This window comes from Cryphonectria parasitica, assembly GCF_011745365.1.
Source record: "Cryphonectria parasitica EP155 unplaced genomic scaffold M406scaffold_1, whole genome shotgun sequence".
In the NCBI taxonomy this organism is placed as follows: Eukaryota; Fungi; Ascomycota; class Sordariomycetes; order Diaporthales; family Cryphonectriaceae; genus Cryphonectria; species Cryphonectria parasitica.
In genome coordinates this window covers 1,108,405-1,128,592 of record NW_024468909.1, presented here as the reverse complement: position 1 = coordinate 1,128,592, position 20,188 = coordinate 1,108,405, and the positions used below count along the sequence as shown (strand labels likewise).

Below are 20,188 nucleotides of genomic sequence, written 5' to 3'. Positions count from 1 at the left end.
GCGCCAAAGAGGCCAGGTCTATACATAGTCAGTAGGGCCCTTCTGGCTTGCGCACGCACTTTGGTGCACTCCATTAGCATTATCATGGTGTGTACTATGTACATCGTAGAAGAGCTGGACCCCCTCACTGGCCACTCACAGTACAAGGAGAGTCCTCTCATTGCCTACACGGTAGCCCTCGACTGTCCATAGCAAGAGAGGCGAGGCCAAATTCGCCACCATGCATGATGCCGCCCAACGCTCCTCTGCGTCATCTCCGAAGAAAGCAAACGTCAGGGCCGCGACGCCGCGTGGGCCATGCCGGCTCCTCTGCTGGGCCTGCCAGCACGTCAGTCCCAGGACACCAGCGGTAGCTGCGCTTGGTAGCCAGAGGGCCAGCCTCCTCTTAGTAATCCCGGAAGACGGCTCCTCTGCAGGCTGACCAGGCCGCGCGTCCTTCCCGCTGTAAAGACTGGAGCTCATGCCTTGTTGACGTGTCTCTCTTCCTGCTCTCTGTCTATGCTCTGGGTACGACTGAGAAGAAAGGAGAAAGTAGAAGAAAATCAGGCCCGAAGGGCGGGCAAGACCTTATTGTTTGTTGTGGTGGGTCAACAACACGAGGCCCCAGAAGCGTTTGTGAAGCTCTGACATGCAGCAAAATGTAATGCAAATTGCTGCTGTCCCGTCTGACGTGATCGTCCGGCCGACCTACAGACCTGACCAGTTTGATAAGAGAAACTGAATGAGTGAACGGAGTGAGTGAGGAGCATCGTTTTTGAGAGAAACAGAGGAGGGGGAGGATCGCGTCGAATCGTTGTCATCAATCCCATTAGCGCACCAAAGATCCAATTGCGGAAACCACTTACGCGTCGTGCCCTTGTCAAGGGAGCCCTGCATAAAGAATCCCTGTTGGTCGCCAAGTACCGGGCCTAGACTCAGCCAGGCGTTCAGGCAATTATTATGGCAATAGTTTCGTTACGTACTTACTACTACTCTCATACTACTACAGTTACTACCATTACTACCACGGCAATAGTCGTGCTTGTTTTCTGGGCACAGCCATCACGCAGTAAACCACACATCCTCACAATCAGCAGCACAGAAAGAGTTGGTTTCACCGTAATATGTCTTAATCACATTATCTTCCGAGTGCTTCGATGCACTTTCTATGTTGATATCACAATCAATCCGAACGCCTTTAGATGCTTTAGGAATAAATATTTGCCCCCAGCCTAAGCACTCAAAAACGCCGAGCGCGAGCACAGCTGTTTAGAGAGAAAAAAGAAATAGAAACCGAATAAAATCTCATCATCCGTGATTCGCATCAGGATTGACATGTACCAGACACCTCATGTAAAGTAATCATCTAAACCTCTCTTCATACATCCTCATCATCGCCATCCTCGAGGACAAGAGTCTAGATGAGCATCCAGACAAGGCTCATGGCACCCAGCATGGCAATGTTGGGCACCACCCACGCAGAAGCGCCGCCAGTCACGACACTGGAGCTGCTCGAGGACGACGACGAGGTGGATGAGGATGACGACGCAGTGGCGTTGGAGGCAGACGCGGAGCCAGACGCAAAGACGGCCCCGGAGCTAGTAGAGGAGGAAGTTCCCGTGGTGTTGGTAGCGGCAGTCGTCGTCTCGTTGGACGAGCTGGTGGTGACAGTAGCGCCGGTGGCGTTGGCACCGCTCAGCTCGATGCTCTCGTAGGAGCCACTCAGGTCACCGTAGGTGTAAGACTCGGCAGGGTTGTAGTTGACGATGCTGACGCTCTTGACGTAGGCGGTGAAGGGGCCCTGGGTGTAATCTGTCTCGCCACCAGCCCACTCGATGGTGCCCTCGGAGTTGTTGGGGTCACCACCCGCCCAGATGCCCAGCTTGACGCGCATGGGAGTCTGCGGGTAGTTCGTGCCGTCGACGGCGTCGGCGTAGGCGAGGGTGCGCACCGACTCGCCGTCCACGAGCCAGGTGAGCGTCTCCTCGGTCCACACGAGGGTGTAGTTGTGGAATTCGGTCTGCGAGTCCGAGATGGTCACGTCCTGCTCGCGGTCGTACGTCGTCGTGTTACCCTTGCCAAAGTAGTTGGTCTGCACGTTGGTCGCCTCGCCGCCCAGGAACTCCCAGTCGACCTCGTCCAGGTCGTCTGACTCCAGGATGGCCGTGCTCACGATGCCCGTCCCTGGTGCTGTCTTCATGAGGACCGAGATCTCTCCGAAAAAGATGTAGAAGTTACTCTGCATCGTAGGGGCATCACCCTCCTCCGTGATAGTAAAGGCAGCTCCGTCGGTGGAATTGTAGGTGGCCGTCCCGTAGGTCATGTTCCAGTCACTGCTGGCTCCCTGCGTGAAGTCCACAGTGTACGAGGTCTGATCAAGACCTGCATCTGAGGGACATGTCTCTGAAAGGAAATTGGGTGTTAGTAGGAAAGTGACTTGGGCTGGAAGGTTTCGTAAGAAAAAGACTAAGACTCACTCTCCGTGGGGTTACATGAGGTCGAGGTCTGGGCTGCTGCGGTCGAGATGAGGGACAGGCCCAGAGCGAGAGACTGAACAGAGCGCATATTGACAACAAAAAACAGTGTTGTATAGTAAAAATGTAACGAGCGGGCGCGCGTGTGTGTTGGGTTTTGCTTTGTGCTGCTAACGAGAGGAAGGCTTTCACACAACGAGAGAGCGTAGCCAAGGTAAAAAAAGAAAAAAAAAAAAGCAAGTGACAAGAGACGAATTAGGTACAGAACAACAAGATACGTAGCAACCTTTTCTTGATACCTGAGAAAGGGCTCATGCGATCCATTTATGTCAAACACTTGCCTGGTGGCTGGTGCCCGCTTTTCTTTTTGCCCGGCGGTCCCATGTTGAAGGGGTTTCGCAATGCAGGTACTTCTTTGGTGTTGTTGACTGGCCCAATTCGGGTGTAGGCTTTGTTGTTTAGTGGTGGTGTGGATCCGGGAGGTCTCAGAGCTGCGTCAACTCACACCAGTTACCCCGGTCACCAGTCCCATTCCCAGGGCCTCCTGTTCGGCTGAGGGATCCGTTTTTTCTTCTTTTCCTTATGGTCATGGAAACGAAGACCCAATCGACCCTGGAGGAACTGCGCCCCCTAAAACGTCAGCCCAAAAATATCCCGGGCGGCTCGTCCACCAGGCCAAGATCCGGTCTACCGAAGGGGCGGGCTGACTCCTGAATCTGGCCATACCGCGTTGTAGTAAGGGAAAATACTAAGCGCCACCTCGCACTCTTGATAACTTTACAGTACTTGACCTTTTTGGATCGAGTGGGGTCTTGTTGGGGTTGGGAATGTGGATACATTTGCAAACGCGCATGAGACCTCCTGCTGTGGGAAGGGAGGCCTACCAAACCTCGAGGGATGCTCAAGGTACTGACAGCGCTGGAACACATCGAGCCCTCATCCTCCTCTTTTCCTCCTCCTTCAGAGCAAATCCGTGGGCTGGCCACGACCATCAACACGCAAGCCCAAATTTACATTTTTAGTGTTTTCGGTCAGACCACAGATACACAAATTTACCAACATGGATTCAATAAACGAGCCATCATGTGTGCGTGTGTGTGTGTGTGTGTGTATGTGTGTGTGCTTGCTTGGACTCCTGCCCCAGCCCCTTAAGGTTCTATCGTTTCTTGCCCCCACACGGGTCACCTTTTTTTTTTTTTTCTTCTTCCTTTTTTCCCTTCTCCTTCGTTTCTTTGGGTGACCGAGATCTAAGCCACGCCCTGAGCGAGTATCAAATGTGCAAGGACGACCGTAGCATAGTAGACTTCAGACTGGCCCACAATTTATGGCTATGTCCATACAATACCAAGCAGACCCAAGCACGCCAAGTAAAACTCTTTCTCTTGGACGAGCCGGTTGTTTCAAACACGAGGTCCAAGAAAGCCGGTCTTGGTCGTGGCGACATTCTTCACATGATAGTGGCTATGATCAAGAACAATAATGCATTCACATTGTGAGTTACGTGATCTGTTCAATGCTGGAGTCGCGGCTTATGTACGGATATCCGGCATATTCTTCAACTCTGATGTCACCTGATAATTAATCTACCCCATAATGAACACGCAAGACGGTAGAAACGGCATGCCCTGATATACTGTATGCCGATCGCAAGCCAGAAATTGCTTGCGATCGCCCTTCTCGACTCATCACTACGAGCACACAAGCTCTCGAAGTCAAAGTTGTCCCCTCCTCGCCGTTGGCTGGGCCCCCGAAGCTATCTGAGGCTCCTGGAATGTCCGCCAGCGAGTCACGACCCGGGCGCCCCCCCCCCCCCCGTGGGGGCGGTGCATTTCAAATTCATCGTTGAATGCAGGTCAGCATCGGATGCTCTGGCCCTAATTTCGCATCACTAAAATGGTCGAGGTCATATGTGGTGCCTATAATTGTATCCAGTCACGACGCCGCTGTCACCGTCAGCATCGATAGTCTGGTTCGTAATTGTGCTCCTCGTGCTCATCTTTGCGGCCTCTTTCTCAATCCTCCGTGAAATCAATTCACCATCTGTGGACTACCAGATTCTGCATGAGCGGCAACATGCGGCAACATGATCCTAAAGCTGTTTGCCGTACACATGGTTGACTTTGTTGGCCAATAGTCCAATGGGGCGGAAACCAGCTATGTGCTGCGAATCTCACCACAGTCTACTTAGGGACGAATGTGGTCATCTCTGCAATCCTCCGTAGTGGCGTTGTCCTTCACGTTATTGTGCCGTTCTTCCGTGGACCGCTATTGCTGGGATGGCTTTTGTGATTGTCCAGCCATATGTTCAGCTATGGCGCGGCCTTTGGCATGCAACCATAACACGCGTCTCGTAGAAAATCACTATCTTCTTTGCGGGGCTGCTCCCTCTCAATGCGCAACTGGCATGACGTGTCCTCGCCTCCATTCCAATTACAAGGCGAGTTTATTGGTGCCATTTCCGCCGGCCAGTGTCAAATCGCAGATATGCGTATCTGTTTGGTTCTCTCCGATGTTGAGCCTTCCACCTTTCTTTGCACTATCGGAAAGATTCTCTCATATTTGCCTCTTGGAGATCCGGTCACGTCTGAAAGGCATCTGCTATATGGTTCTGCCCAGCTCCAATAGCGCTTGGTGACGATTGTCTACACCGTCCTGATGGAGAAGCCTGGACAAAGATCGCTCCACACTCATCAACATGATTGCTAATCTGTCCAAAGCCATGAGCCTCGTATGAGCAAGTGCTCTAGCGGGATGTGTTTGCGATCGGAACGTTCCCTCATTGCCACCAGTGCAACAACCTCGAACAAAACGCGAAGTAAGACCCTATGGCAGCATGTTTCCTGTTCCAGACAAAGTACCCAAAACCTGTCGAACGGCTTTGAGTCAAGCCGTCCAAGGGTCAGTACTCACGTTCTGTATATCATAGCCAAATGATCACCACCAAGGCCATTCTCCGTTGTCTATCTTCTGCTTTTCTCTTCCATATCCAGCATATCTTACCTTCCTTCAATCGACCTGACTGTTCCCATCCTCTCTTACCCCTGGTACTGACATCTGAAAGCTGTCCTGCCATTTGCTCCCTGGCAAATGACTACCTTTTGATGAAGTGAAAATGAGCACTCGAGGTGTAGCCGATTTTCTATGTGCATCATCGAGAAGCAATCCCAACAAGCGATGGCAAGGTTATTGAATTCGCACGAAGTTTTTTGACATACTCAATAGCGATGCTACTTGAATGACTATGAACCAGATCACGAGGCAAAGAGTATTTCCACATCCAGGAATCAATGCACTATTTTGCCTCGGAACATGGCTTCCGGGGCAGGGCATACCTAATTTAAGTAACCATTCCTGCGAACGAAATGCTCGCCGTTAGGGCCAAAGACATAAAAGTTGAACCCTAAACAAGAAAAAGAAGAAAAGTTCACCAACTCAAGCGCCAGCACCACCACCTTGACCCCCAGGACTTGAGTTCAGCAAAAGGTCGTGCTGAGAATCGAACTCAGATTATTGGAAAGAATGAATGAATTCATCAGAATCCAATGTGATAACCATTACACTACACAACCCACAATTTGGTTGAAAATCGCGTGTGCAAAAAAGCTTTATGACCTGAGTCATTGTGAGCTGTGGGGACGACGGTTGTGCGCCCGTAGCCGGTCCTGTAGCAATGTTTCCACGGCCGCCAATATTACGTAGGTCATCATAGAACAGCCTCAGATCAATGTTGTGGATCTGGTGATCCAATGCTAGAGACACCTCCGCTAAAGACAAAAACCGAATCAGTATCTTTCTCCCGAAACCTACAGATATGCTTTGTGTCCAGCTTCCAGAGTGGTTATCTCCTGAGCATCTTAAGGAGCCTTATGGATGGTCTATGACTGCCGTCCCCGGTGATCAACAACATGATTAAATATAGTCAGAAATTGGGAGATTATCAGAGAGCTTGAATAGTCCTTGGCTTAAGAAATTTCAACCTGCAATGATCATGGGAGAAACTGGGCGAGTGCATGTGATTGCTCCATTCTCACAATGATAGAAAGGAAAGTTGTTCGGGAAGCGGTCTGCTGGAATTACTTCGAATCTTGTAAAATCGCTACAGACCCACGCTCCCACGACAAGCGACATTGTGAGAAGCCTGCCTGTCTATTGATTTGCTCTTTTCACTAATTCTAAAGGCACTGGTCGATGGAGAATTCCGAAAACCTCAGAGTTCGACGGTCTGCTTCTCTAGCGGCCGGGGACTGAGCAAATGTGTTTGGCGAAGCCATCGAGGGTAGTGGATGCGCTCGCTTGATAAAAGTCCAGGGCTATCACATCTGTAATGGTATTTTCAAGTGGATAGCTCTTGACGTCGCGAGACGTATGATAAATACAACACGAATGAACCCGTCAGTCGTCGGAAGCAAAAATCATGGGACCAGGCCGGTGTCCCAGAGCTCTAAAACGCGATGAAGAGGTGTACATATCCCATGTTCAAGCCCGTGTCGAGAATATGATTCAGAGACGAGCAGCTATTCCCCCTCCGACCAAGGCATCACTGATGCTCCTTCGGATGATCTTGAGTGTGATGTTGATGGCTGTTCCTTTGGTTCCTTTTCCAAATCCCTGATTTCCTCGGTGATGATTGTTTCCGTTGTCACCAAAATGAAACCACCACCTTGAGTATCTGTCTTCACTGGCACGGGCTTTGTCGGAGCCTGGGTATCTTCAGGCCTCTTTTCCACGTGGAAGCTGGTGTCGCTTGTGATCAAGGTTGATACCCGCGGTGCCAAACTCCGGCGAGCATCCAAGTGGGCTGGTTCGAGGGAGGCTGGGCCCTCCGTACCTGGTGTCTTCTCCAAGCTCCCGTTCGAGGCCGGCTCCACATCGAGATCCGCCCAGCCAGATGTCCTGTGGCCAGCACGTGTTGTCGGGCTTTTCAACGGGCTTTTCGCGGTCCCTTCTCCTGTAGGAATTGCAAGGCAGCTCGATCGCACTACAGTAGGAGCCAATCCGCCGAGTAAAGGACGCAGTAAAATAACACACGCGCAGATTATGCCCATATTGACCTCGATCACGCTTAAGTACGCAAAGGCAGAATACCCCCAAGAAATATCTATACTGAACGATGCGCCTTTGACCATAAATATGCGGGCAATCGCCACAATGGTAGTGATACTGACAACAAATTGATTAGGACGAGATAGACAGTTTTTTGGGGGGGTAGGAGGCGGTGGGGCAAAGGCCTCACCCGAATCCAAAGACAAATACAAAAACAAGTGCAATCCGTCGTTTTCTGGATATCTTCAAGGCCCAAAGGCTCGGCAGAGGGACTAGAATGACAGCGAAATCGATAACAATCCCGGCAGCGGCTATAAGTGTCCAGATTTGGAAACTCGGGACACACTTGTAGGCCAAATCTGGATGCAGTATGCGCATTGGAGTGCATGCGAGCGCGTCGAGGATGAATGTAATCGAACACCAGGTCGGTATAAGTACCAGCAACCAGAAACAGATAGTTCGTGTTCGAAAGACGCAGATGATTCGACGACACAGTAGAACAAGTGAGATTCTCGTCAAGGCCCGCGCTGCGTTATATAGCATCTCTCCTGCCAACAAGAGCTTGGGTTGCGTCAGCTACTGGTGGTCATTATTTTTCTTTCTCTTCTCGATCGTCGCAAGTTAAGCGCAACACACCTCTAGCTGCTTTCTCCTATCGTATTCACTGACCACCCAAATATGACGCCCGAGACCGAAATGGGTTTCTGCCTTTGTCAAAATTACTTGTCTTGAAAATTCGAGAGGGTGAGAATGGAAACAAGAAGAAGTTGTCTCGGCAGTGCATACGAAAGATTGTTGTGATCACGAGGGCAATGTTCAGAACCTGGAAAGTCAAACAATGAGTTCATTGAAGTTTCAAAAAGGTACGGCTGATTCTGAGCATACCTGTGCGATTCCCATCACAATATCGTCGTTTCCAGACACTTTGATAATGCGATAGCGAGTGTACAAGCGCAGCACGACGACGACCGTTGATACTACCATGAATGCAGCAGACACGCCAAGTATGATCGGGACCTGGGTTTGCGCATCAATCTTTGAAAGATTGTCTGCTTCAGAAATATATGTTGTCTGTGCCGTTGAAATAGAGACGACTGTTGCTAGCTGTAGATTGTTCGTTGTGGTAGGAGCCATCATCCAATGCGCAAGGTGATGACCGTAATGATCGCCAAATGAAACCTGATACAGACCATATTTTGTTTGCGAGTCGAGAAGGGAAATCTCGAGTGGAATATGTTGCCTCCGCGGTCTGTGCGAGGATCTTGAATACATTCGCAGTGTTTGCGTCGCTTCCATGCATAGCGGTTGATAGCTGGTAAGGCTGACGCCCTTTGGAGGGCGCCCTGCAAGAGAAAAACTAGTTCCGGCAGCGAAGGGCTGGGCTTACATGGCGTATAGCCCTAATTCGGTAGGCTCCGTCAAGCTATGCGCGAAGATCTGATTGGACACCTGTAACCTGTTGTTCCTCGCCCTATGCACCAGAGCCTGGCCAAGGTGGGAAAGCTTGGTATTATTCAGGGTGCTCGACGATCATTTGATCATAGTTGACTGAATTCTGTACCTCGGTCAGATGTGAAAGCAGGTGTGCAGCGAGTCACACTTCCTGCTTGCATTCGTTGCCCTCCCTATGTATTAGAATTGTCGGAAACCTCTGATACTCGTCCCCATTGTGAGGCCTAGATCGCATCACAGGTTGAGCTGTATCACATGGCTAGCTGGTTGTAAGAGTGTTAACAAATCATGGATTCTGGTTATTACCTCAAACCCGACTTGACCTCAGTTGTGCAGCATCTCAACATGCGATTTTAGACCGTCACATCAAGACATGGGGTTTTGCAATTGAGGATGGATGTGGCTGTCAAGGAAGAACGGATGACTGTGGACCGGCATTGGGCGCACGGCCTGATTAATATGCCAAAGGGTCGACGCAGGTTTGAAAGCAAACCTCACATGATATGGACAAGATCATCAAGCAACGCTGTTTATAAGCTCACCAAGGTTATTCAGCACCACGGTCCCGGACCCTGAGGCTCTCTCGGTACCGCCCTGACATTGTGGCGGATGACGTGTTGGGAAATGCCAAAATGCGCATTTTGTCCTGTGCTAGCGATGTCTGCCTCTGTATCGATATTATATCCCCCATACTGACGGTCCTGAAATTGCGATTTTAACATTTGATACCAACATGTTGTCTATGACACTTTGGACTTGACGTGACGAAGATCGAGCCACACCGACCCCTGAACGTCAGCAAGGGCTCCAAGACCTGCGACCTTGCACCCTCAGCATATGACAATAGCACCTATTCCCCATCCGTAAAAGCCCTCCTTTACTTCTGCACATTCTCAAAGGCCCTTATAGTCTGGGAACAGAAAACAACACAGGTGACACAAAGTGAAATGTTACCCCCCACGAAGTCAACATTTCACTGCTCGCGCTACCGCACAACGGGATCGCCAAAAGACGGAAACAGGAACTGTGCGATTTACTTGACCTACAAAGACATCCTTCATATGCAGACGTTGACTTCTAAACTTGGCCGTTCTTTCAGTTGATGTTTGGATAGGAACGGCAGCTGACTGTAAACCTCTGGATACAAGCCCTTTCCGATCGGGAGTCTTGCGTGATAGATTGTTCACTCACTCATGACGTGCCAGTGTACTCGTGCTGCCCGTCTGCTCTTTTGTTTTCCGAAGCTGTGAGCATCGTATGTTATGCACTGGCATCATGTAAACTCTCCACGCAAATTCTGGTCTTAGGCGGCTTACTTTAGTCATCAAATTTACAAGATGCACCGTCATAGTCCTACTCTACGTTGCTATCGCAACAGTTATCCCGATAGAAACATAATGATGCCACACTTGAAAAAAACAAAACAGAAAAGGGCTTGATTCATTCGGCCGTGTAGCCTGGTGTCTGGAATGTCACAATATTCAACCGGGCGGCTGCTACTGGAATGTCAAGTGTGACCTCCCGCCTTCCCACCTCCTTATAGTGCCATCGCTGGCAGACAGGTATTTGATTCCCCCTTGCGCCCGCCCTATGTTTTCGTTGCATCATCATTTCTCGCAGCATATCAAAGTCGCTCTATGGTATCTCCAACAACAACATAATTCCAATAATCCCCACTTCCCTATGTGGTGCTGAAAGCAGGGGGACCTTCCATCGCGCCGTTGCCCTCAGGTCCTCTTCCGTTATGCGCGAATGCAGTCCGTCAATGCGATTATTTCCGCCCTCTTCCCGTTCCTCGATCGGAGAGATCTTTCGTCGTGCTTGACCATATTGTTTGGTTGAGTAGAACTGTCGTCTCCAGTCCAGAGTATGTTTTGAGATTGGTATCGTCCCTAGGTATGAATGGAACCCCAGATCCTGGAACATTGTGTGGGACGGACTTGCCACCAAAACATCCAGGGAGAAAATCAAGGCACCCCCGTGATATATCATGGTTCCTCCCTTCAACCCCAGCCGAGCATTTCGAGGGTGTTCTTGGTCTCCAAACCACCGAGCCCTGAGAGGCCGAGCGAGCGGACCTGCGAGCCCTTTCTCAGGCGCTGCAGCCCTACAGCCACCTTCCATCCTTCCTCCTCGCCGATGACAAACATATATCGCTTTCCGTCCTGGTCCCGGATCGTCGCTCGCAGAAGGTGAAGTCCTCTGGCTTTCCAGTCTCCGGTCTGTGCGGTGCTGTTAGTACGAGTCGAGCCGGACGCCACACTAGAGGTATCATTGCTGAGGTTCGAAGGATCAAAGGTGGACGCGCAGTCGCCAAGCCGACAGGAGCCTTTGCACGAGGCCAGCACCTCGGTGAGGTAGGTATCCGCGTCGTCGCCTGACAGCGTCTTGGGGTTCCCTCTCTCCGCGGCGCGCAGACGGACACTTCCTCCCGTCGTCTTGGCGAAGAAAGCAGTACTGATCTTGTTCAAAGCAGGGGGGGTCTGTTTGGTTTTCGAAGAAGAACCGGTGGGGGACGGGGGAGAATTCGCAGCAATCGCACAAGCCAAAAAGTGCACGGGACACCATACCTCTACCATCTTGAGGGTCCAGGCCTTGACGTCCCACTCCCGCTGTGCCACACCTCGGACGTCATCATCAATGAAGAGGCCTTCCGTGGTGATGCGGAGGATGAGGCCGTCGGTGACGGAACCAACACCCGAGATGAGCTGGGAAGCGGGGGTCTTGGAGAACTGGTTCATGAAGCAATAGACTGCCTTGATGACGATCTTGTCGGGGTCCTTGGTCGAGTATGGACCACGCACGGATGGCGGCGGCGTCGTACGCGCCGTCGACTGCGACGGGGCCCACGACGACTCGGACAGATCTGAGTTGGAGGCCCGACGGCCTGGCGGCTTGGGCTTGTCGTATGGTCGGTATGAGTAGGCCTCCTCCTCGGTGCCCACAAAGGTCCGTGCCGTGGGCGCAGGTGGCTTCTTGGTGGGAGAGGAGGAGGCGGCGGCCGGTGGTGGGTTTCCTGCTTGCGGCGACACCGTGGGTGGCTTTCCATTGGGCCACGGATTTGTCTTTTCGCCAACGCCAGAGTAAGCATATGAGCTGGAAACGCGGGACTGGCTGGCATCTTCCTCTCTGCGCTTCTTTTCTCTCTCCTTCTCCTCTTCGAGCTTCTTTCGTCGTTCTTCACGCTCTCTTACCAGGCGCTCTCTGAGCTCCTTCGCCCGAGCCTCCTTGGCCTCCTTGTCTGCCTTTTCCTTGGCCTCGGCCTCTCGGCGCGCCTTGTCGGCCTCCCGCTGTGCACGCTCGCGGGCCTCCCTGTCTCTGAGCTCCTTCAGCCGGGCGGCCGCGTCTGCCCTACGCTTATCCTCGGCCTCCTTGGCTTTGCGCTCTTCCTCCTTGCGTCGGACCTCTTCCCGAGCCTTCTCCCATGCGTTCCTGGGTGATTCTGCCTGTGGCTTAGCTGCGCTCGGCTGGGGTGAGGATGGTGGTGGGGGTTGAGCCTTTGGCGGCTCAGGCTGTGCCTGTGCCTGCGCTCGAGGCTGAGGGGGAGGTCGCTGATACGATCCAGCTGGTTTGTTCGCACTGGGCTGCGACCCACCTGGGGGAACGTGAGTGTTTGGAGGCGGACCTGCGGTGGGCGAGGGTCCTTGATGGGCACCGTGGGCATTGGATTCAGCACTACCGAACCCGCCAGCGCCGCTCGGCATGGATCCCCCACCACCGTTGTAGAAACCACCTTCTGAAGCTCGGGAACCTGTACCATCCGACGCCTGTCGGCCAAGCGACCAAGCTCCCAGTCCGACGGCCACCACAAGCAGCATCATGCCGGCGTTGCCCATGCCCTGAAAGTTGGCCCACCAGGCCTGGAAGGCGGGGGCCATGCTCTGCGCGAGAACAACCACAATAAGGGCGGAGGCGAAGCCGGCGATGAAGCTATTTGTGTTGGTTCGCAGCGAGGGAAGGTAGAGAAAGCCGGAACCAGCCGAATGTTCGGGTATGATGAAGACATCGTATTTGCCGGGGGGCAGGCCTGCTCCTCCAGCTGTTGTCTTCGGGGCCTCACCGTGAGGCGGAGGCGGTGGAGGCGGACTGGCCATTTCGACAAGTCGTCACAAGAGCCCGACTGTCGCTCGCGGGACGACCGCACTCGAGGGCGGGGACCGATTCGAGAAGACGCGACCGTGTGTGGTGGAACAAACACACACAAAAAAAGAAAAATAAAAAAAAAAGAAGACACAGTTGTCTAGTGGTATTTCTTGGAAGCCATTGGGAGGTAGGCTCAGTTTGCTCGAAATTAAATGGCCCTAGATCAGAGAGGAAGAGCTCAAGTCAGCTTTCCCATCCTCGACGCCCTTGTCCATGCTAATATCACGGCTCGATTATGGGGGGGGGGGAGGGGCGGTTCAAGGATCATGGGGTAGGGAAGAAAGGCAGTCAATTGATGGAGGAGGGAGGGTTGGAGTAGGCTCAGACTTACCGAAAACTTGGCAAAGTAAACACACAGAAAACACACGCCAGCTAATGGGCGACAATTTCGAGGAGGAGAGGTTGAAAAACCAGAGCAGTTTTGTTGGTGTTGAAGACTGTAGACACAGAAAGGCAGAGTCAGACCTGTGATGTCGTGGTCAATGGAGAGATAAGATGTGGACCTTGAAGAGCTGCTGGGAACAAGTCAAGATGCTGGATCTGGAATTTTGTGTCGAGGTTGAGGGGCAGACAGATAAAAAAGAAAGAAGGGGTTCTGTCAGGTTAGTGGATCAGGCAGTCTCGTCGAGTGACTATGGCAGCATTTAGGTGGTACCTGCTGCTAAGGAAAGGTAGCGTCTGGTGTGTGGTGTGCTGTCGTGATTCGATTGGGTCGTGCAGCATCAAGGTTGCAAAATGCAGTCAAAACATGCAGCAGCAGATGTCAATCGTTGTTTACACTAATTGCTCTTGGAGGGACACTGCAGCCGGGGCCAGCCAGAAAAAAAAGTTAGGTGGGGGATCCTTGAGAACAGATGCTGGCCTTGACAGGGATATCTGTCTGCCAGGCTGCTACCCGAGCACTTTGTACCACTGGACTGGGCAATCATAGTTAGGTACCATTGTACTCGTTGACAGTACACATTGGAGAATACCTTTGCACTGAAGCACAAGGAGAACAAACAAAAACCTGCAGATGCCCAGAGTATTGTTGTCCCAGAGGGACTCCAAAAGGCAAAAGCTCATGGTACAGCACATTGAGGGGCAATCAGCATCCTGCATCACTTTTGTTCAAGTGGCTCAATCACCAGCCTCCCGATTTTCATCCTGGGCGTGTTGTCCTTGCCAGCCCTCTCTTTGTCGAGACCCACCCCCTCTCTCCCCATGCTTCTCTCTCCACTTTGATCACATCCTCCAATGGTTACAATGTCAAGTACATCTTAGTATCATGGGGCCCTAAAACAGTTTAGAACACTAGCCAGCCTAAACCTTTTGCTTCACAGTCAATAGTCCCCTGATGATCATAGAACATGAAATCATAGTATATAGATGGAAGACAGTCAAAGTACTACAAAAAGGGGTAATCTAACTAGATCCTCTTGGATGGGAGCACAACATGACCGTTGACAGCCATATACAAGGATCTTTGGTGGTGTACTCTTGTTCCCTGCATCTGTCTTATGTGAGACGACTTTGACAGGGTGCGTATTAGTAGTGCTGCCACACAGCGCTGTGGCGACACCTTGTAACAACCACCTGATGACGAATGGCAACGCATAGAGTGCTCAACGAGGACCAATACTGCACCATAGTATCTTGCTCGGGACATAATCTCCTAAGAAGGGGTTACAACCGCAACCGCCCATGCAAAAACCTCGATCACATCTACCAAGGTTCCTAACGCCACAGTCGGGTCATCAGGCGCCAAATGGTGAATCACTCTGCTACATATTCATTGGTTCAGACCCGAATCGTATACCCAACATTTATCTTTGCTTCGGACCCCTGTTTCTCTACGCTGAACTGTTTTCTTAAGACCACATAATTTAGAGTACAAGCCAGGCATCAAGAAGTGTTCGAGGTGGTACAGGCCGCTTGGACAGGAAAAGAACAACCGTTTTTTTCCTTCTTTTTTTCTTCTTCTTTGGCGCCCAGTCTTACCACACACCCAAGCCACTTACTACACGAACCCGCGCGCCAATGACACCCAACCCAGGAAGAAAAGCAAAAGACTACGGGCTCCAAGCCACGCACAAACGTTGCAGTCACTCAGGGTATCGGTGAAATTGGTTCTGGTTCTCACCCCCACCCTCCTCTCTTTTCTTTTCGTCCCCAGTCCAGCTCTTTAGTGTCTACCCGGCCTCCCGGTTGACACAGCAACATCGGCTCGTCCCTTTTTCGCCTGTCCCCGTCTTGACCCATTATTGACCCTGTCGATGACGTAAGAGCGTTGCTTGTGCCTGCCGAAGAAGGCAGAGACATGCATATAGAACCAAAGTATATGCTCTTGTAGTATTATTAGTGCATGCTGCAGTACCATGCATTTGTAGTACTATGGTACTTACTATGTAGACTATGTAGGGGCTACGGAACCAGACACTCAGCCCTAGCCTAGGTGTGTTTTTGTTTTGTGTTGAAGACTCCGATGTTGACGTGTCCTACTCGACTGAACTTATTCTCTGAGATTTGAACTCTCGGAACTGCGATCTGGTCGGTCTCTTTTTCAGTCTGGATGGCAACAGCATAGCAGACCAGAGAGGCAGATTTGGAACGTGGCGGACGACTTTGCAGCACTGCTAAACCCTAGAGAAATGCTCCTTATATAAGTATCGTTTACTCGAGGTGAGATTTTTAGTGGATACCAAGGCCTATCCAAGATGACGACTCAGTCTGCTGAGGAAGGATGACAACTGGTCTGGTAAGAATGTTGTAGGCTATAACACTTGAGATGGGTGAAAGAAGTCGAATGAATGTTTCGTTATACGGTAAATTACAACTAATAATGTGCTATGCCTTGGATATATTATTCCTCTCCTCGAGCGTGGCTTCGCTTCGCTTGCCAGACGGGCCTAGTCGAAATTTGCTTAAGAACATGAATATCACCACGATGAATCAACTTATATGCAAAGGGATGTTTTCCCCCTCACTGTCCCAGCTTCCGTGTCTTCTTGTTCGCGACGTCCAGCTTGACGCCCACCCGGGTCACATGCTCATCCGTCTCGTTCAACAAATCCAACTGCTCTCTCACCTCGCGCTCGATCGCCATGCCCACGTCCCTCTGCCGCCGCACGATCCGCGTCAGCTCCTCCACGTCCTGGTCCTGTTCCGCCATCTGCTGTTTCTGAAGCAGCAACACGCCTGCGTTGTCCAGCTCCCGCGTCCTCTCCGTCTCGGGCAGCGGTGCCCCAAGCACCCGCCTGGCCGTCCCCGTGCCGCCGCGCCCGAGGAGCACCGCCTTATCTCCTGAGCTGACGGGGCCATCCCGCCCACCAGCTGCGCCATGGCCCGCCGAACCACCGATGCTTGCGCCGACCTTCTCGAGGCCGTCTCTCTCCTGCCGCGCCGCAGCCACCAGGTCCCGTCTGCGCAGGAGCTCGCCTTCGCCCAGCTTCCTGCGGTCGCCCATGTCTTTGAGCCCGTCGTCCAGCGCCCTGATGAGGTTGGATGCACGAACCAGCGCCCTCTTCGCCGCAGCCCCAGCCTCCAATGCCTGCGTCGGGGCGCCGCCTATGTACCCGACGCCCACGTCCGACGCCGCGTCCCTCTTGGAGAGCTGCTGCCTGGCCTCTCCTAGCAGACCCTTCATCTCACGGTGTAAATCAGTCCACGTGCGTGGATCGCTCGCGGCCGCGGCGTTGCCCTCTCTTGTGTTTATAGCGGGCAGCTTGCCCTCGACCCCGATCCCGCTTGAGCTCGCCGCGCTGCCGCCGCCCACCGCCGGCAGGTTGAGGAAGCTTCGCCATGCGGGCGTGTCGCGCCATCGCCGGTCAGGCGACTCCGCTATCGAGCGCAGGTAGGTCTCGAGACCACGCCGGCGGTCCTCTGTTAGTTCTGCCGACGAGACTGTCGATTTGAACCAGTGCTTGCCTGGTAGCGGAGCCGGGGGTGGTGCGCCGACGAGGCTGGTAAGGGCTGTGTGAAGGTTGTTGAAGTCGGTGTAGCGCTTCTGGACGACGTAGGAGCGGAGAGGAAGGCGGAGAGTGATGTTGTATTGCGTGAAAGGCTTCGCGTCGGGAGGAGATGTGACGGAGGTTGTTGGGACGGAGATCTCGATGGGTGGCGCCATTGTTGCGGTCGGTGCCTCGCAGGCTGGACTATATGAGTGGATGTAGCCGACAGAGGAACGCAATGAAAGTCGTTTTGTTTCGTGATTCGTAGAGCATGCCCACAGTATACGTTCGGTATGTCTCGTGCGGCCTCTCGTTGCCTCTAGGAAATGAACCACGCGGGCGATGCGGTTAACCAGCTACGCCCGCTTTGTCAAGGCGTAAATGCAGTTTGCTTGTTGGAGTAAAAAGAAACTCAACCACCTAGTTGTAGCGATTGCATAAAGAAGCTAAGAGGGAAGAAAAAGCCCCCAGAATGTTGAGGAAGTGTGACTGTTGAGGAGAGGGAGGGAGAGCGATGGATAAAGTTGGGTTGGTGAAGCCTAGAGAGAGTGACAGTGACCATGACACGCTGAGACAGGTCTGACGCCCAGGGAACTTCGGAACTTTGTCATGCGCTGTTCGCTTCTCCACAGTGACTACGACAGTTGGGGACACAGCTCTTTGCAGCGGGCTCGTTGTCCAAGCCACCTGTTCCCGTCAGCAGCCCTAGACATCCAAAATGGCCTAGAGTTCGGCCACTAGGCCCTGCAGTTGGCGCTGATGACAGTGACTACCGAAACCTTGATGAGAACTCGGTTGATGCCTGGTGTGCAAGAGATCTGCTAGACTGCGTCTGCATGGTCCCTAAATGGAAAACCTCACAACGGGAACAGGCAGACAGATGGACAGACAGGGGCCCGATGACAGCCCTGTGGATCCCCTTCAAAGCGTGGGAAAGTTTGGAACCAGACGGAAGGCCCGGACGTCTTGGAGACCCCAGGGGTTGGTTGTTGGCGTGAGAATGCGAAATAATTATCTTGTGTCTAATCACTAGTGAAGTTGCCCACACGGCGTGCCATGACCCCAAGTCAACTAGACTATCCGTACAAGTCTGCCTTAGTTGACCAAGATTCTGTCTATCACGCACTCAAGACCCTCTCGAAGTTCTTACATTAAACCCATTACAACATCCCCAACCTAAGTTTTCGGAGCGATCTCGTTGGCACAGGTCCAGGTGGAGAGGCGTTCTATGGGCTCATCAAGAGGAGCATCTCGCCAACCTGCCGGTCAGGGCGATCAGAAAGTCTCCTGGTCGTCCAAGCCCTCCTCTTCCTCCCCTTCGGCAGGGATCTCGAAGCCCTCCTCCGTCGAGTAGAGAATCAGCTGGATCTGCTTGACCAGGCCGTCCTCCTGCTTCTCGAGCTCTGGGTCTTCCTCGACAGCCTGCTGGACGAGCAGTTCTATGTCGCGCAGCTTAGAGAAGTAAAAATCCCGCTCCCGCTCCAGACCCACCACCGTCTCCTTAAGCTGCGTGATCTCCGCCTGCAGCGCTGCGGATGCAGCGCCACCACCGGCAGCCTTGCCTACACCCAGACGAGCGCCTCCAGACGGGGTCGTGCCACCAACCCGTCGCGCGGCGGCGCTACCTGCTGCGGCTCGGGGTGCAGCGCCGCCGCCGGCGCCTCCCACAGCAGCGCCCTTGCGTCGGCTCACGGCATCGTAGTCACCGCCGGGGTAGTATTGGTCCCAGAACCTCTTAGTCCACTGCAGAAACTCGAGATTGTCCTGCATCTTGCACTTCACGAGGGCCTGAACGGGGACGGTCTTGTCGATCTGGTGCTTCGCGAAGGTGTCTGTAGCACGTGTCTCATAAGTCAGCATGCCAACTGCCTTATTACTTCTGCGATGCGCTGGAGAAGGGAGAGTGGACGCCCAGAGGAAAGGGTGGGGACGGAAGACTGACTCTGCAAGACCTTGAAGTTCTGTATGTAGGCATACTCGGTGTTGACGTTGAACTTGACTCGAGACATCGGCACATCTTGGAAGATGCTGTCGTAGATTTGGCAGAGGGCAGCGCTAGATCATCGAACGCGTCCTTGTCAGCCTCGTGATCATCGGTTGTTTAAGGTCCTCTTCGCCAAAAGAATGCCGGTACGTACCCAGTTCCGCATTGCTCAACTTTGGTCATGTTGAGCTGCAAGAGGCTGTTCATCCATGACAGGAGTTCTTGTCTGTGGTGGTCACGTCAGTTGTCAGTATCTTCGAGCATCGCTGGCAAGTATTCGTATCCTTGCAAAGATCGACAATGCAAAATCAACATGATTGATAAGCATTTCGAAGACGCCAGGAGACACGGAGACATTAGTTGGGTACTGACCGTGATTCACCCATGATGTCTGTTTTCTTCTCGTTGATGTGTTGGACAGTAATGACTTGTGTCTATCTTGTCCAGGCTTCGCGCGAAGACGGTGATCGACAGTGGGGAAAGTACTGTTTGGGTATCACAAAAGAAAAGCGTCGCAGGGAGGAAAACGATAGCCGGTCTGGCGTCAGGCAGACGAAAGGGGAAAGACAACTCGGGTTCAGAAGAGAAATCGCAATAGTTGAAAGACGACGTCGCTTGTTTGGATCCAGATGGGCCGGGCTTGTCGTTAAGAAAACAAAATCATCAGCCAGGTTCCGTTGGGCCTTGACAGGTGAGGTAGCTACTGAAGGCGTTAGCTGGCTGTTGGCCTCGTTACCCAATCAACCTTGCTTGGAAAAACAGTCTGCGTGGGGCAATCTTGGAAGCCTGGTGCGGGGCAGGCATAGTCGTGTGGGCGTCTTAGCTCCCCTTCTGCAGCGAAGAAAAAAAAAAGTTTCGGAGCAGGGGTCCAACCTCAATTTGCAGGGGAGCAAAGTTGAGACGATTCATCCTGAGCAACGTCTTTTTCTCAATTTTCCCCTTCCCTTCTCCTCCTCGGCCTTTTCCTCTTGAAATTTCGATTGCTATTGAAACCCATTATCTATCAGCGATCCAAATTTCCAATTGCCGGCCACATCTGCCGGCCTTCAACGCTGCCATGGCACCTTCAAAGCGCAAGGCAGAGGACGATTTTGTTCTTACCATCTCGGACAACGAAGACGTCCCAGAGGAAGAGATCGCCCCTCCCCCACAAAAGAAAGCCAAGACCAAGAAGGGCAAGAAGT

At 52.5% G+C, this 20,188-nt stretch overlaps 4 protein-coding genes and 1 non-coding gene across 5 annotated transcripts; all 5 read right to left on the bottom strand.

The window, feature by feature from the left end:
* Window positions 1–1,179: 1,179 nt before the first annotated feature.
* Window positions 1,180–2,712, bottom strand: MWG1 (family 16 glycoside hydrolase). Its single transcript, XM_040925950.1, has 2 exons — window positions 2,457–2,712; window positions 1,180–2,382 (listed from the first exon to the last, which is right to left on the bottom strand). The coding sequence occupies exons 1-2, from the start codon at window positions 2,542–2,544 to the stop codon at window positions 1,397–1,399; spliced, it is 1,074 nt and encodes a 357-aa protein (XP_040782406.1). The 5' UTR covers window positions 2,545–2,712; the 3' UTR covers window positions 1,180–1,396.
* A 3,222-nt stretch (window positions 2,713–5,934) lies between these two features.
* On the bottom strand, window positions 5,935–6,022 carry M406DRAFT_t5. The gene has a single exon. It is a non-coding gene; the product is annotated as a tRNA-Gln (tRNA).
* Window positions 6,023–7,453: 1,431 nt separating this feature from the next.
* M406DRAFT_233108 (uncharacterized protein) lies at window positions 7,454–8,054 on the bottom strand (the record flags this gene model as incomplete). The annotated part of the gene is made up of 2 exons (XM_040915931.1): window positions 7,454–7,613; window positions 7,687–8,054. Coding segments are annotated over 2 exons (528 nt in total), but the record flags the coding sequence as incomplete, so codon positions are not given.
* A 7,999-nt stretch (window positions 8,055–16,053) lies between these two features.
* M406DRAFT_244955 (Phox-like protein) lies at window positions 16,054–17,196 on the bottom strand (the record flags this gene model as incomplete). Its single annotated transcript, XM_040916290.1, has 1 exon — window positions 16,054–17,196. One exon carries the CDS (start codon window positions 17,194–17,196, stop codon window positions 16,054–16,056), a length of 1,143 nt encoding a protein of 380 aa, XP_040780688.1.
* An 820-nt stretch (window positions 17,197–18,016) lies between these two features.
* Window positions 18,017–19,554, bottom strand: M406DRAFT_320041 (uncharacterized protein). The gene is made up of 4 exons (XM_040919338.1): window positions 19,377–19,554; window positions 19,159–19,230; window positions 18,963–19,075; window positions 18,017–18,852 (listed from the first exon to the last, which is right to left on the bottom strand). The coding sequence occupies exons 1-4, from the start codon at window positions 19,388–19,390 to the stop codon at window positions 18,296–18,298; spliced, it is 756 nt and encodes a 251-aa protein (XP_040780687.1). The 5' UTR covers window positions 19,391–19,554; the 3' UTR covers window positions 18,017–18,295.
* Window positions 19,555–20,188: the final 634 nt, after the last annotated feature.

Coding starts and splice junctions, on each gene's coding strand:
- M406DRAFT_320041 (XM_040919338.1), bottom strand. Junction 19,076..19,158: donor GTTGAGCAATGCGGAACTGG/GTACGTACCGGC, acceptor TCGATGATCTAG/CGCTGCCCTCTGCCAAATCT. Junction 18,853..18,962: donor GAACTTCAAGGTCTTGCAGA/GTCAGTCTTCCG, acceptor CACGTGCTACAG/ACACCTTCGCGAAGCACCAG.
- MWG1 (XM_040925950.1), bottom strand. CDS start 2,544: ATGCGCTCTGTTCAGTCTCTCGCTCTGGGCCTGTCCCTCATCTCGACC. Junction 2,383..2,456: donor CTCATGTAACCCCACGGAGA/GTGAGTCTTAGT, acceptor ATTTCCTTTCAG/AGACATGTCCCTCAGATGCA.